We start from the raw sequence: 14,689 nt of genomic DNA on the forward strand, positions 1-14,689 counted from the left end.
AAAAAGGTCTAATCAAAGTTTACTTTTTGTCATTCCTTATTACACATCTCTTAATCTCAGGATTAGAGGATACAGGCTAATGGCAGAGGAGTTAGTGGGGGTGCCCATGGGTTCTTTGGGCAGGGGACCTTCTCCTAGGTTTGCAGGTCCAGTGGGTTGTCCCTAGCTTTTGCTGCTGTGTCCAGAACAACCATAGGCAAGCTGTGATCTTCCAGGAGTCTGCAGTACCAGTATTCCTTGGCTAGCCATAACTTGAGTACCCAGCCTCTCAGCTTTCGGTTTATGGAGTACCAGCCACATCTCACCTCTGGCCACATTAGGTCTTCTAACCCTGTTCTTGATTTGATTTGGGGGGGATAAAGGAGCCCCCTTTTCATGCAATCTCAGACCACAGTCAAAGTCAATTGAGACACAGGCTTGGGTTTCTCAACTTGAACTTCATATGTAGGCTTCACAAAAAAGCCAGTATTCACGGACAAGATCGGTGAGAATTCAGTTTTCTGCTTTGTGGTCTAGCCTAGTACATGCTACGCTATTTCTCACCTGGTCACCCAGGAGTACGCAACCCCCATTCCTGGGCAGCCTACAGTGAGTGGAACAGCAGAGACTCAAGAATGTCCATCCTTCAGCTTTTAGCTGAACCTCAGAAGGAGTCCCAGCCTCAAGTCTGATGGGCCATTTCAGCCAAATAAAGTCATAGGTCCTTGTGGAGAGCCCCCCCACACCCCAGAAAAAGAAGCTTCAGAAGAGCAGGTTGGGGGTCTAAACATGTATGGAAGAGTCAGACAGGAGCCAGAGCAAAGCCACTGGCTCCTTCGGTGACTCTAGGTTACCTCAGGCCCCAGAAGCTTGGTGGATGGAGTGAGGAATGGGGGTCACAGTGGTCCCCTGGACTGCATGGACAGGTCATTTATGAGACTCAGCGCAAAATGTCTCCACTCAGAAAGCAGGACAAAACTTTCTCCTTATCAGTACATTTCTCCTGGCACAGCATGACATTTCATTGTTTAATGCTATACAGCTTTGGTTCAGGGCACTTGACAGTTGAGTATCCACCCTCATCGGTATGAGGGAACACCCTGAAGATACAGGGTAGGGGAGGAACCTGGTAGGGGGTGGTGGTGGTGGAGTTTAGTCTTTTTCAATCTCTCTGAAATCCTCAGCCCATTGTGGACCAAGTAGTTATGCTTTGACTGCCAGGGAGTCTTGGATCTGGAAGTCCCTAAGGATCCTCCATAGGGAAATGAAGGCATAGCTAATGCACGAAGCCAGTACCTAGAGGGTCACACACTCGTGGGCATCACAAAGGCTGTGATACATCTCCACAGGTCTGTCTTCCAAGTGGCCAGGCCAAAGGAAGATGCCGAGTGGGCATGTCAGTTGGCTGTGGGGTCCCTCCTAAGGGAAACGGTTAGTCACCCCGGTACTGGAGCATGTGGGAGCCAGAAGTGCCAGGAGATCTTGGGTCTGCTCTAGGGTGTACAGGGTCTGGTAGTCAGCCAGGGTGGAGGAGAAGTGGCAGAGGCTTCCAGAATAAGGGAGATCTGATCTGGGTCTGCCAGTGAGATCCTGTGCACATGTACATGCATGTGTGTGTGCTGTATGTCAGGTTATAGAATGTCTGTGCTTCATCTTACTGGCCCCAGGGGGCAGTGTGAGCCTGGATAAGGGTCATGGGAGGTCAGGGTGATAAAGAACAGAAGCTGAATACCTTAAGGTCATAGGCAGAGTGAGAGCTGACCCTTTGCCCCCTGTCGCAGTCTAAGCTGGAAGAGCCAGCCAGCATCTTTGAAGAACCAGGCAGAAGGAAAGGGTGTGTGGCAGAGCAGTGCTGCAACCCGTATTTGTCACAACTTTGACTGGTGGCTTTAGCAGATCACTCCACTCCCCAGCCTCAGTTTCTCCTCAGTAAAGTACAGATGATGAAGATGCTTGTCACCTGATTCAAGCCTCACAGAGAGGCAGGGTGTTGATTGGTTTTGATTGGTTGCTTTGTTCTTGGATGCGGTCTGGTGGCCAGACACAAGACTTCCCCAGGGTATCACTCTTAGCAGCCCAAAGAGGCAGCTGAAGAAGCTTATCCTGCACAAAAGAAGGGATAGAGGGAGGGACAAAGGGAGGGACAGAGAAAAGGAGAGGACTTCCAGTCCCCACTAAAGGGACATCTGCATGGTGGAGACAGAGGCATGGATGAACTGGCTCAGCCAGCTTGTGGGATGTTGTTTCCGAATCACTTAGCATTTGAAGGTGCCTGTTTTCCAGGATGGGGTGCTTCAGAGAGCAGGATATGTCAGAGCAGACATCTCACCATCCAAAGTCTGCTTGGATTTATAAGACTTCAGCTCTAGCTCAGCAGGAACAGAGCTCTGGAGTCCTGCTTGCTTGCCAACAGCTGCCCAGCTGCTGTGGGGTCCAGCCAAGCTGGTACCAAACATCTGCAGAATACCCCGTGCCGACGATCTTCCTAGGCATCTGGTCAATAGGCTGTAGCCACCTCTTCCTCTCCCTGGAGCCATTGGTTGGTTGATCTCTGGATGTATCTCAGTTCCTCGGTTGTTCAGGTCTGTTTTCCAAGGACGGAGGGTGGCCTGCACCCGTGCAATGTCTGGACCTCTGTGTCTTCCCTGTGAACAGGAGCCGAAAGCCTGGACATCACATGGTTTCCAGCCTTCTCTGGAAGCTGAAGTTAGATGGGTGGGTCAAGGGGGCTCTGATCCACCACTGCCAACCTCCCTCCACATGACCTCAGGCTAATTGATCCGTTAGGGTCAGTCACTCTGGACCTAGGCAAGCCAGTCTCAGGCTCACTCACTGATCCTGGACTGTGGCAGCAGCAGCCAGCAGGCAGCTGGACAGCCTGGCCATACTCCAGAGGAGCAGAGCGGGTTAAAGTGTGCGCCCGGCCAGCCGCCAGCAGGCTGGGCGGGGGAGCAGCGGTGGGAAGTGTGAGTTCCTCCCCGTCTGCCTGACAGCTATAAAGGCAGCTGCGGCCACAGAGCAGCCACTGGGCTGAGAGCCCCTCCTGGGAACCCCCTCCCTTGAATGCTCTTTGAAGTGGGAGAGGGAGGCAGCTGGGGAAGCAGGACCAGAGACAGGCAGAGCCAGCACATCTCTGCACTCACCTTCCTGCACCGTGCACCTGGCAGTAGCTCTCACCCTTTTCTCTGGGAGGACAACCTGCTGACCCTGGGTGAGGTAGGCCACTACATACTTGTCCCTGCTCATACTGTGGTCTTTGGGAGGTGTGAGATGTAGCTCATCCCAGGCCAGCCAAGCTGTTCAGAATGGGGCCGGGGGATGTCCCAGCCCTTGGTGAGGGTATTCAACCACAGAGAAAGGGGGGAACAACCTGTGCCACACAGTGGCAGGGTGGTCCTGAGGCAACAGCCTTGGTACTAGCAGTTGCTGTCTGGTCTGCAAAGCCATGCTGTGGTGGGCCTGTTGAAGGTTTTGGACCCTAGGGAGAGATGGATCCTGTTTGAGCTGGACTTGGCTGGAATCCAGCAGTGTCTGGGAGCCTTAATGAAAACCAAGTGTGAGGCTGACTGGGCACCTGTCTTTGGCAGCAGCAGGGACTGGGGCGCCATGGAGGCCAATGGGACGATGTGAGATGGGGACTCTGTGCTGGAGTGAAAATGGGGATTCAGATGGAGACCTTCAGTGTCGGGGGTGGGGTGGGGTGTAAGGGTGATGCTGACCAAGTTCCTGGACACCTGCAGGAGAAGGAGGGAGGGAGGGAGAAAAAGAGGGAGAAGGACAGAAGGACAGTAGGACAGTTGGTATCAGGGCTTCGAGGGTGCTGCCCATTTCCAGACTTTCTTCCCCTGAAATTGCTCGGTGCGACTGAGCCCCTAAGTTTGCTCTGTGGTATGTGTGTGTATGGTGGGGAAAGGGGCAGTAGGCTACCTTGTTGTGTGGCTTTGGGCAAGTTGCCTTTTTTTTTTTTTTTTTTTTTTTTTTTTTTTTTTTTTTTGTCTAACTTACCAGTAGATGACACCCACCTGGGACAAGCTACGTTAGCTTCCTTTCTAGGCCAGGGTTTAAACTGAGGTGCACAGCAACCATTCTGAGAGTTGGAGCAGCAAGGCTGGAAGCTCTCTTGATTTGATTCACCTTAACCCTTGGTGGGTGTTTGGGTTTGAGGGGCTGGCTTGTTGGGAGGGAGTCAGGAGCAGGATTTCTGGGCCAGGTGCAAGCTGTACCTCCTTCTGCTCCTCCTCCATATCTCTGTTCTCTCAAGAAAGAAGGGCCCTGAGACAAAGTTTGGAGCTAAGACGAAAGGATGGACTATCCAGAGACTACCCCACCCAGGGATCCATCCCATAATCAACCACCAAACCCAGACAATATTGCATATGCCAGCAAGATTTTGCTGAAGGGACCCTGATATAGCTGTCTCGTTTGAGGCTATGCCAGTGCCTGGCAAATACAGAAGTGGATGCTCACAGTCATCTATAGGATGGAACACAGGGCTTCCAATGGAGAAGCTAGAGAAAGTACCCAAGGAACTAAAGGGGTCTGCAACCCTATAGGTGGAACAACAATATGAACTAACCAGTACCCCCAGAGCTCATGTCTCTAGCTGCATATGTAGCAGAAGATGGCCTAGTCAGCCATCATTGGGAAGAGAGGCCCCTTGGTATTGCAAACTTTATATGCCCCACTACAGGGGAATGCCAGGGCCAAGAAGTGGGAGTGGGTGGGTAAGGGAGCAGAGCGGGGGGAGGGTATAGGGGACTTTCAGGATAGCATTTGAAATGTAAATAAAGAAAATATCTAATAAAAAAAGAGAGAGAGAGAGAAGGGCCCAGACCCCTGAGCTGTGTTGCACCTGAGGACCAGATTGCTGGATACTTGGCTGTGAGGGTATTCCTCTGGGAAGGGAAGGCTGCCATTGCTCAAGGACCATGGGGCAAGGGACAGGTAAAGGCAGGGAGGAGAAGAAGGGTATCCCGTCTATAACCGATGTAAAGCAGGTAAAACTCCCAAGGCGATCCGAACTAGACAGTGGGCTGAACCTGATTAATAGCTCTCTTCACAATGACCACTCTACCAGGCTGGGCTTCCAGCCTCCTCAGTTGTCTCTGTTCTCCACAGCCAATCTCCAGGGGCAAAGCTTGGCAGAAGCCCTCCGATGAAGGGTGGCTCAGACTTGGCATTCACACCATCCCTTTGTGCCTAAGCAGGGCAGACATCTGTAATTACTTACCAAGCTGCTTGCTGAGCCCAGATGGTTGGCTCAGTCCCTCTCACATGGCAGCCACTACCATAGGATGCCAGATAACCTTACCAGTTGAAACATTGGAAGAACTGGAGAGCTTATCTTCAAAGCAGAGCCTGACCTGGTAGTGACGGGGTCTTGCTTTGTAGGATGGATGGCAGACGGCAGCATTCACACTGGGCTTGGTCCTTGCTGGCTGTAGCAGTTGTGACTGGGGGTGCGGCACCTACTGAGGCTTCCGTGAGTAGTATGCCATTGTCCAGTCATTATTGTCCCCACCCTGCTACCCCCCAACATGCTTCTCAGCTAGGTGTTGAGCTCATACTGGAGTGGGCTGACTTTGGAGGGCTGTGTAGCAAGGGTCGTGCCCAGGGGTATTGATGTTCGCTTTGGCTCCAGAAACTTGTTCAGGGTGTTGGTCAGACCAGCCCCTGACCTGGGACTCTGGCCATCCCTGAGTCCCTGACCAGCTCGCTAGAGAGTGACATCTGTCTAGTGTCTCTCTTTCCAGCAAGGGCCTAGTATAAGGCATGTGGACAGGAGGTGTGTATGGGGCGAGCCTGCAAGTGCAGATGAAGTGTGGGCCGTGAGGGAGAAAGCAAGACAAGTTAGATATGCCTCAGGTACCAGCTAAATCCAAAAATGCTCAGCCCTTAGATGGGGGCACATGTGTTCACCAATGGAGTTCTCTCCAGCCATCTGAGAGACCCGCCCACCAGTCCAATAGGAAGATGCCTCATCCTCTTTCCCCTCAGCTGCATCTTCAGGTTTCTTCTGTTATGGTTGAGTCTCTCCTTACTACTGGGGGGGGGGTGCTTTTCACCCAGGACAACAGCCCCACATCCAACAGCCTAGAGGGAGGCGCTGACACCACTGCCTACTGGTGGGGGGAGTGGACCAAGTGGACAGCATGTTCCCGCAGTTGTGGGGGCGGGGTGACATCCCAGGAGCGCCACTGCCTGCAACAGAGGTGAGTTCACCAGAAACCCCCAAGGGTGCGTGGGGAGAGGCAGCCTGGCCAGTGGCCTGGTGGCTTTTCCTCTGGGCTCACATTTGATGTACGCAGGCTTCTCTTCCCGTAGGCATCCACTGGGCAGAGAGCTTCTGACAAGTCCTTAACAATGGTTTTCTGGGGTGCTGGAGAGGGAGTATCAGAAAGCAAGGACTGTTATAGGGCTTTGCCACTGAGGAGCAAGACCCCTTGTCTTCTGAAGCATGGAAGAGCACAGGGCAAGGTGCTAAGAGCCTTTGCTTTTAGAGGGACTTGGGTTTGAGTCTTATTTCTGCTATTTCTAAGCTGTGTGACCTTGGACAGGGCACTCAACCTCTCTGAACACCAGTTTCCTCATCGTGGTTTCATGTGAAGAGCATGATGAAGCCAGCTCCGATTCTGGGCACACAGGACACCATATGTATTTGCATGTTAGCACCACATGTATTTGCATGTTAGCCTCAGCAAACATGGATGTTACTCATTGGTTCTGTACAGTACAATTCTGTTACGGGTGCTGGGAAGACAGAGTGGGATCAGATGCCATCCTATGAGCCGGGGAAGCTACTGGAAGCTAGTCCATGGCTGAACAGGTATCGGGATCCACAGCTGGCCACCCAGCCCTAGTTCAGTACCACATTTTCCCATCAGGAGGAAGTCTGTTCCAGGCACAGGGAACAGGACCTGTGTGGGCACGTCCAAACGGTACCAGCTCTGCAGAGTGCAGGTGAGGCCCCAGTCTTGCCCTTGGACCATGACATCCAGTTGTTTAGGCTGGCTGATGCCCAGGCTCACGCTAAGTCCTTCGGGCACTCAAAGCTGCGTGTTCTCTCCCTTTCGGTAGGACGGCTTGGACTCCTATCTGTTCCTTGAACTCTAAGTGCATTCTCCTACCATAGTCCCATAGCCTTGGACATTTGAACATCAGACAGCCACAACAGCTGCCCTCTCTTCCTACCTGTGAAGCAGCCTTGGTGGAAAGCCACCCTAGGCCTCTCTTGCCCCAACTCTCAGGTGTAGCTGTGTGCACATTTTCATTGGCCTTGGCTGGACCAAGGTGGCAGAAGCTTGGGGAGAGGCATGGGTTATGCATGAGTTCTGAGAACACTCTCTATGGGACCAAAGTCAGTCTGAAACTTAGCTGCCTTTCCAGGAGCCACAGGGTATGGTGGTCGAGGTGCCAGTGCTCCCAGTCTTAATTGGTGTGCCTGGCTGAGCTGCTCCAAGTCTGCCTTTGTGAGCACATCCGTGGGATGTGAGAGCTGAAGGGGAGCTCATGGCTTGTCCTAGATAGGTTTCAGTAGACATCCATGAGTTCCTCAAGGAGACAGCCTCTAACCCAGTTTGGAATGAACTGTGGCCCCCAAGGGTCATCTGGTCACAGCCACTTCCTGCTCAGCCTCCCCTGGAGCCGGCCTGCCTTCTTCTTTCAGGAGTGTCCACCGGAGGGGAGGAGCTTCCGAGAAGAGCAGTGTGTCTCCTTCAACTCCCGTGTGTATGACGGCCGGGCGTACCAGTGGAAGCCCCTTTACCCGGGTACCTGAGCCTCAGGAATGAGCTCTGTTGGTGGGAGTGTGGGATAGGTCAGGCTTAGAGCCAGGACCTGTTAAAGCCTGTTGTGGCCATGTATAGAGCTCAGAGCTAACCCTATTTCTCTAGAAAAGGGTCTGGAGGTCCGTCCTCTCCCTCCCCCATGACCCATGACATCACCACTGACAGATTACAGAGCTGAGTTTCCTGCAAGGCTGGCCTCTGAGGTCAGGACTCTCCCACTGTCCCCAGAGCTTGGACAGGAATCAGCCCAGACAATCCTAAACGAGGACTGGCCAAGGTCCTGTGCTGTTCCTAGCCCACCTTTCTACCTCCCTCCCTCTCCCCACAGAAAGAAGAAACACATTTTTTTTCAGGCACACTGTAAATGTTCCAAACTCTCCAAACTCAGCACACGTGCTGATGTGTTCAGTTCCTAGTGTGGATCGCAAGTATGATGCCCTCTCACAAGGAGGCAGACTTTAGAACTCAGAGCTTGGGCCAGGCCAGATGATCCGTGTCTCATTCATTTCTGTTACCAATACTTTGTCAGGTCCTTTCTTTGCAAGCCTCACTTTCTCTATTCATGTAGTGGGAAGGGTGCTATCTCAGTAGGAGAGGGTGAATCTGGCACCCCCTTTCCTGATGCCCTGTCTCCCCCCACCTCCCTCCAGATGACTACGTGCACATCTCCAGTAAGCCATGCGACCTACACTGCAGCACCGTGGACGGCCAACGGCAGCTCACGGTGCCGGCCCGAGACGGCACTTCCTGCAAGCTCACCGACCTGAGAGGGGTTTGCGTGTCTGGAAAATGTGAGGTTGTTAAACATTGTACCAAAAGTATGGCTGTTCTCACTGCTGGCCACCCTGCCTGTCAGAGACAGTGGCCCCCCTGTATAGGCAGCCACAGTGCCCTCTCAGCAGCCTCTCTCGTTGCTTCTTGCAGCCCATTGGCTGTGATGGAGTGCTCTTCTCCACCCACACGCTGGACAAGTGTGGTGTCTGCCAGGGGGACGGGAGCAGCTGCACCCACGTGACAGGCAACTACCGAAAGGGCAACAATCATCTTGGTAAGGGCAGGTGTGGCAGCTTGGATGGGTGGGCGTATCCCTGCCTCTCACAAGGTTTCCAGCGTCAGCCACTTCCTCTCACGGGTCCTTTCATGCCCACCCAGGCCCAGGCAGAGGTGTAAGACTCCCTCCTACTGGCAATAAAAGGGGCTCTTTACATCACTTGCACACCAGAGGACACTTAGAACGGGGCTCACATTTGACCTCTGAGGTAGCCTTCATGGAGGACCAAATGCCCTGAAGGGGAAAACTGGGGCACAAGTCCTGGCGTGTGTGAGATTCAACTCTGGGTGTGCTGGCTTCTGGGTTAATCCTGAGACTCCCCTCTCTAGTGTTGTGTTTGTTGACCCTGTGTTTGCATATGGCTCTGGCCCAAGCCTCACGTTTGGGAGCTGAGCATGAGACAGACCTCCATGCATCGTTTGTGATAGTCAGTACTTAACCAAATGCATTGCTGTGTCCCAAGAAGTGTGTGTGGAGTCACACTTAGTTATTACAGAGGGTGACTTGAAATCCACTTATAGGATGGGGAAACTGAGGCCCAGTGTGGGAAATGCCTGCTCAAACTCCCCCAGGGAGGCAAGAGAATCCTATTGAGACCGCTGGAGGGCCTACGAGGCCAACAAGTCTTGGTTGCCTCGACATGAGGGGTGATCACAGAATTAGTGTGGGCTCCAAGAGTCCCATAGGAGGCCACCAAGAGTGAAACATGGACATACAGCCTGGGGAGAAGATTAACAAAAGAATGGTAGGCACAGCAGCTGCTTGTGTGTGTGTGTGTGTGTGTGTGTGTGTGTGTGTATCTGTATGCGAAAGACCTGCTAAAGGTGGGATGTGGTAAAGCTGGGCTGTTTGCTTGTTCTTCCTTTTATTCCACACACCTGACTGTACAACTTTCTGCTGGACTCAAGGCAGAGATGGGGTTAGGCATCAGAGGTCAGGAAGTGCCTCCCCCTGAGAGCTGTCAGATGCCACAGGCTATACACCGCCCACTAGACAGGGCTCCCTCTGAGGAGGCTGGGGCCGATGTGAAAGTAACCCCACTAATTCTGCTGAGTGTTTCCCCAACCAGGCACAGAGCCAGGTCTGGCCAGCATTAACTCATTCACGCCTGGAGACATTGCGACAAGGCAATTGCTATTACTGTTGCCCAAACCTGCAGAGAGAGCAAATGTTTAAGGTGACCTGAAATTCTAAGGCCCTGGGTTTTAACCTGGGCAGCTGGACCCTGGGTTCTAGCTGCAGAGTGGTACATCTGCCCTGACAGGTCCTAGGTCCCTGACCAAGCTCAAAGCCAGTCCTTATCCTGAAGTTCCTGGGAGTCAATATTAACTGCCCAGGAGTCTTGGAAACCACTTGCTAATTTAAAAATTAAATCCAGGTGGAGAGGTGCATGCCTGCAATCCCAGCACTTGGGAGGCAGAGGCAGAAGGATCACTGCAAGTTTGAGGCTACCATGATCTGCATAACAAGTTCTAGGTCAGCTGCTGTCACATGGAGGGACCCTGTCTCAGCAAAGTAATCACTTCGGTCTCAATCAGTATTTTGTCTTCTAGAAGGTCAGGGCTTCACGAACCTGTTTCCTCTTCTCACTACATGGGCATTGCCCTCAGTTTGCTACAATGGGGGAAGTGTGCACACATAAATGGCTCAGTGCTACAAATCAGAGCCCCTCGCCCTGGTTTCCAAGGAACCCAATGTGAGACACTGTCAGGGCAGAGTCTTTAAGTACTTGTAAGGTAGGGTGAGGTCATGGCCAAGGCAGGGTCATCTGGCCAGGGGTGGCTTGGGTGTGGACTCTGCAGCCTTCTATGGGAGATTCAGGAAAGCAACACCAACTCCACCAAATCCCCTCCTTCTGAGACGCCCCTCCTCTGCCAGGAGATGGCTCTGTTCTTATTAACTGTTTTCTGCCAGGTCTCCCTCCATTGGCAGCTAGTGGCACTTTTTTTCCCTGCCTCGCTCCTGCTCCCTGCCTGGATGATGGGGTCTGAGATGCTGGCAGTGTCTTCTTACAGCCCAGGCATGTGGACAGTAGCCCTTGTAGGGGGTCGGCTTCTATTTGAGCCTCTCTGTGTGGATGCATCAAGCCTTAGCTGTCAACAAGATGTTATGATAAGATGGAAGAGGTTGGGCCTTCCAGTGCCATGAGCGTTGACTATGGCAGGAACAAGCCCTATGCAGATGCCCTTAACGTGTCCAGAGCTCAGAGATGGCACTGATGCCAAGAAGTATCTTTGCAGAAGAGAAATGGCAGCTCCTTCTCTGTACTGCCATCCCTGGCTTTACTTACATATGTTCCTATGCCCACAGGTTACTCCTTGGTGACCCATATTCCAGCTGGTGCCCGGGATATCCAGATTGTGGAGAGGAAGAAGTCAGCAGATGTGCTGGGTGCGTAGGTGAATCTGAGAGGATGCGTATGGACAGAGAAGGGCACCTGACCTTCGCTCTCTTAATTGAGGAATGGGACAATCCAGGTGGCAAGGCACAGCTGCGGAAGGCAGCGATGCAGCCAGCTGTTGGGAAGGGGGTCCCTGATGTCATCCTTTGTATGAAATTGTCCTTAGAGGTGCTGGAAAGAGCCAGGGTGTGATATCAGGCAGTGAGTTCTCTATCACTAGAGAACCTGGTCCAGACATAATCCAGGGATCCAGAGGTAGGGTCTATTTGAGGAGTGAGCCACAACACTGAGAGGTCTAAGGTCAGGAGCTGCTGAGGAAGGATTTATCACAGTCTGTCTGTAGTGTCATGCTGACCATGCCTAGTTTCCTGAGGGAGGTGACACTCTAGGATGGAAGTGGCTATGTGGGACAGGCTATGGATGCAGTAGCACGGTGGTGAGGCCCCATCTTGATGACATTCTGCATGGGTGGTGTGTGAACCTGGAGAGGTGCCATGACCTGGTGACTGAAGCGCCATATGGGCAGGTACCTGTGAGCCATTCTACCATGGGCTCAGTCTTACCGAGCAGTTCTCCAAAATGAACTCAGCCTCAGGCTTAACAGAGTTCCATCACCCACCTGTCTTGCCTCCCATACCTCATGTACTTTAGCAGGACAGAGGTCTGCTCTAGGGATATGAAAAGGTGTGTGTGTGCGTGTGTGTGTGTGTGTGTGTGTGTGTCCTCAGATTGAGCCCAGCATCAGGCCCAACCCCAGCAAGTTTGCACATGGCTGGCTCCTGGCCCACACTGCTGGGGACATCTGTGGGCTGAGCATGGAGAGCCAGGCCTCCAGCCAGGCCAGTGGCTCTGCTGTCTGCTAGCTCACTAAGGCTGCAGGGAGGCCAGGAGACGTTGTGTTTTCTGAGCTGGCTGCAAAGTTCTCATTCTTGAAGCAGACACTGGAAATAGCAAGGGCTGGGAAAGCATCAGGAAGGAAGGGCCTCGCTGTCAGGAAACAGGTTCTGGATGTGGGCCCTGAGCTGAACCCTGGGCACAGATCTGGCAGCTGAGTTGGGACAGCCAGGCCCCAGCCGGACTTGGACCTGACGCTCCGTTCTGACGCTATTACGTTAAAGGCATTTTTCAGACGCGTCCTGCTTGTTGCGTCTGTCTGATAATAAATTAATTGCCCCGGCTCCTCTGCTTGGATTGCATCAGGGCCTTTGGAAACGGCACTCGCGTCTCTGGCGAGCCAGTTCCTGGAACCGGCTTTAAGGACACCCTCTAGAAGACAGAATGTCCCCCAGCACTGAGACTGCCTCCTCCCCTTCTTCCCCAGCTCTCAGGCTCAGGGAACCTTTACTTATCCCCCATAGCTTCAGGAAAGGCCAGCTTCTAGGCCAGTGTTTGACGACAGGGCATCTGGGAAATGGGCTGTCGGGGTGTCTTGGGCATATTCCTTTCTGGTTCTAACTTTCAGTTGCCTCCGGCCATGTCCTGAAAAGTGTCCAGTCACCTGCCTAAGGGAAATGGTGAGAGAACGTGTGCAGGCTCTGCTCTTGCCTGATTGGGTCCCCGGGAGGTGTTAAGCCCAGCAGGATAAACAGATTAATTGGGCAACAGTAAAGGCAGACCACTGAATGCTGTTGTTTCTACAAGAAGGGCAGGGCTGGTCAGCTTGGAGTGGTCCCAGGAAAAGACTTCTGGAGAGCATTGTACACTAGCCAGGACACACTTAAAGTGTCACTCTCTGTGGACCCTGGAAGAGGTACTGAGGTCCCCTCTTAGCTGCAGTTGGTACTACAACCAGAGTCCTTGTCAGTTTGTGCTTTCTTGTCTAGAATCTGGCTGGTACCTGTTGTTCACAGCTATAGACTCTCCTGGTCCAGACTGGCCACTTGGCCATGGCTCTAGCTCATTACCTTTCAATCCCTTTGGCTCATCTGAGACAGACAGAAGGGCAGGGTCAGCCTTCCCAGTTGGCTCTTCCAACCACCCAGACTGGCCTGTGGTTGTTTGTTTTAAACTGATAGGAAAGTGTTTGTGTCTCTTAGGTTTTCACTGGCCAGGGCCACATGCTGGCCCCAGGCACAGTGTCTGTCTGATCTCCTGTGACATTGAATTTCCTGTCTTTGGGTCATTTTGGAGAGGGAGGGCATGGCTGGCCACCCTTCTTGGAGCCTGTATGCTGACTCCTCCCTGTTTCTCTCTCCTTTCTGCTTGGCCCGTCTAGCCCATGTGACTCAGTGATTTTTATTCTTTCAGCCCTTGCAGATGAAGCTGGTTTCTACTTCTTCAATGGCAACTACAAAGTGGACAGCCCCAAGAACTTCAACATTGCTGGCACAGTGGTCAAGTACCGACGGCCCATGGATGTCTATGAGACTGGCATCGAGTATATAGTGGCACAGGGGCCCACCAACCAGGGCCTGAATGTCATGGTGCGTGTGCCACAGGCTTTCAGAGATGGTGGGGGGTAGTGGCTTCCCAGAATCCAGTTACAGGTGGGGGCTTGAGGGCCCTGAACGCAGCCATATTGCTACAGTCTGTGGTAGGGGTAAGGGGTTGTTCATTCATTCACCTAATCACTGTTAGCTTTCACATTCATTTATTCGCTCAGACTTTAGTTCATTTACTTTGTCTCCCATTAATTCATTAATTCATCTATCCATTCATTTGCTTACTCCCTCTCTCATCCATCTATCCATCCATTCATCCATCCATCCATCCATCCATCCACCCATTCAGAACTGCTGTTCTGTGCCATCCCATTCTGTGATCATTGGGAACCTCATGGAAATCTAAGGACAGGTGGCTGGCCTTATTTTTCAGTTGAGTCTTTTTGTCCCTCAAAGTTGTACTACCTCTATCGTACACAAGGTTGTATTTCCTTCATCGGGGCACAAGATTATACTACCTCCATTGGTATACAGTTTTTGGGGGTGCTTTTGGCCACTTCCTGCCCTGGATTCTCAGGGCTCTGAACAGCAGGCAGGGCAGAGTTTGGGCTTGTATGGCTAGTGTTTTTCTACAGTTGGCATCAAGGAGTGCAAGCCACTGTAGCTTCTCACCCCAGATCCATGGACACACAAATGAGCAATTCTGACATTCTCCAAGAAAGCTGGCTCCCCCCCCACACACACACAGTGTGCTCTGTGGCCTCATATTGTAGGTAGAGAACCTGGAGAGGTTTATACAGTCATTTACCTGTAAGTTGCAGGTCTGCCTGAGCAGGGCCCACTTGTCTGCTTCTCTGTTGAGCTGGAGACATCTTTGGGACATGCAGAAATTCCATGACACATTCCATACCCTACCCACATAAGCATCTCTGCTCTTCCTGCAGTCCAGTGGCAGGCTGTGCAACCCAACTGGGTCTATATAGAGCCTTCTCTACTGTGTTCCATAAAGCATAGGCAACATTTTAAGTTGCTTGCTGGGTAGACTAGACTGATATTACCAGATGTCAAATAAGCCACCTCAAGAATTCCT

The 14,689-nt window shown here is 52.3% G+C and overlaps 1 protein-coding gene across 2 annotated transcripts in view; it reads left to right on the forward strand.

Annotated features, from left to right (window-relative positions):
• Window positions 1-3,023: 3,023 nt before the first annotated feature.
• Window positions 3,024-14,689, forward strand: part of Adamtsl2 (ADAMTS like 2) — a 29,817-nt gene continuing 18,151 nt past the window's right edge. The window contains exons 1-9 of one of the 2 annotated variants that reach the window (XM_021155855.2): window positions 3,024-3,195; window positions 5,371-5,461; window positions 6,049-6,191; window positions 6,864-6,939; window positions 7,646-7,748; window positions 8,417-8,562; window positions 8,691-8,814; window positions 11,128-11,208; window positions 13,466-13,641. In XM_021155855.2, coding sequence (XP_021011514.1) covers window positions 5,372-5,461; window positions 6,049-6,191; window positions 6,864-6,939; window positions 7,646-7,748; window positions 8,417-8,562; window positions 8,691-8,814; window positions 11,128-11,208; window positions 13,466-13,641 — 939 coding nt within the window. In that variant the 5' untranslated portion in view covers window positions 3,024-3,195; window position 5,371. The remainder of the gene's footprint in view (window positions 3,196-5,370; window positions 5,462-6,048; window positions 6,192-6,863; window positions 6,940-7,645; window positions 7,749-8,416; window positions 8,563-8,690; window positions 8,815-11,127; window positions 11,209-13,465; window positions 13,642-14,689) is intronic. The other variant, XM_029474692.1, reaches the window with a different exon arrangement.

Source organism: Mus caroli, chromosome 2 (genome assembly GCF_900094665.2).
Source record: "Mus caroli chromosome 2, CAROLI_EIJ_v1.1, whole genome shotgun sequence".
Classification (NCBI taxonomy): domain Eukaryota; kingdom Metazoa; phylum Chordata; class Mammalia; order Rodentia; family Muridae; genus Mus; species Mus caroli.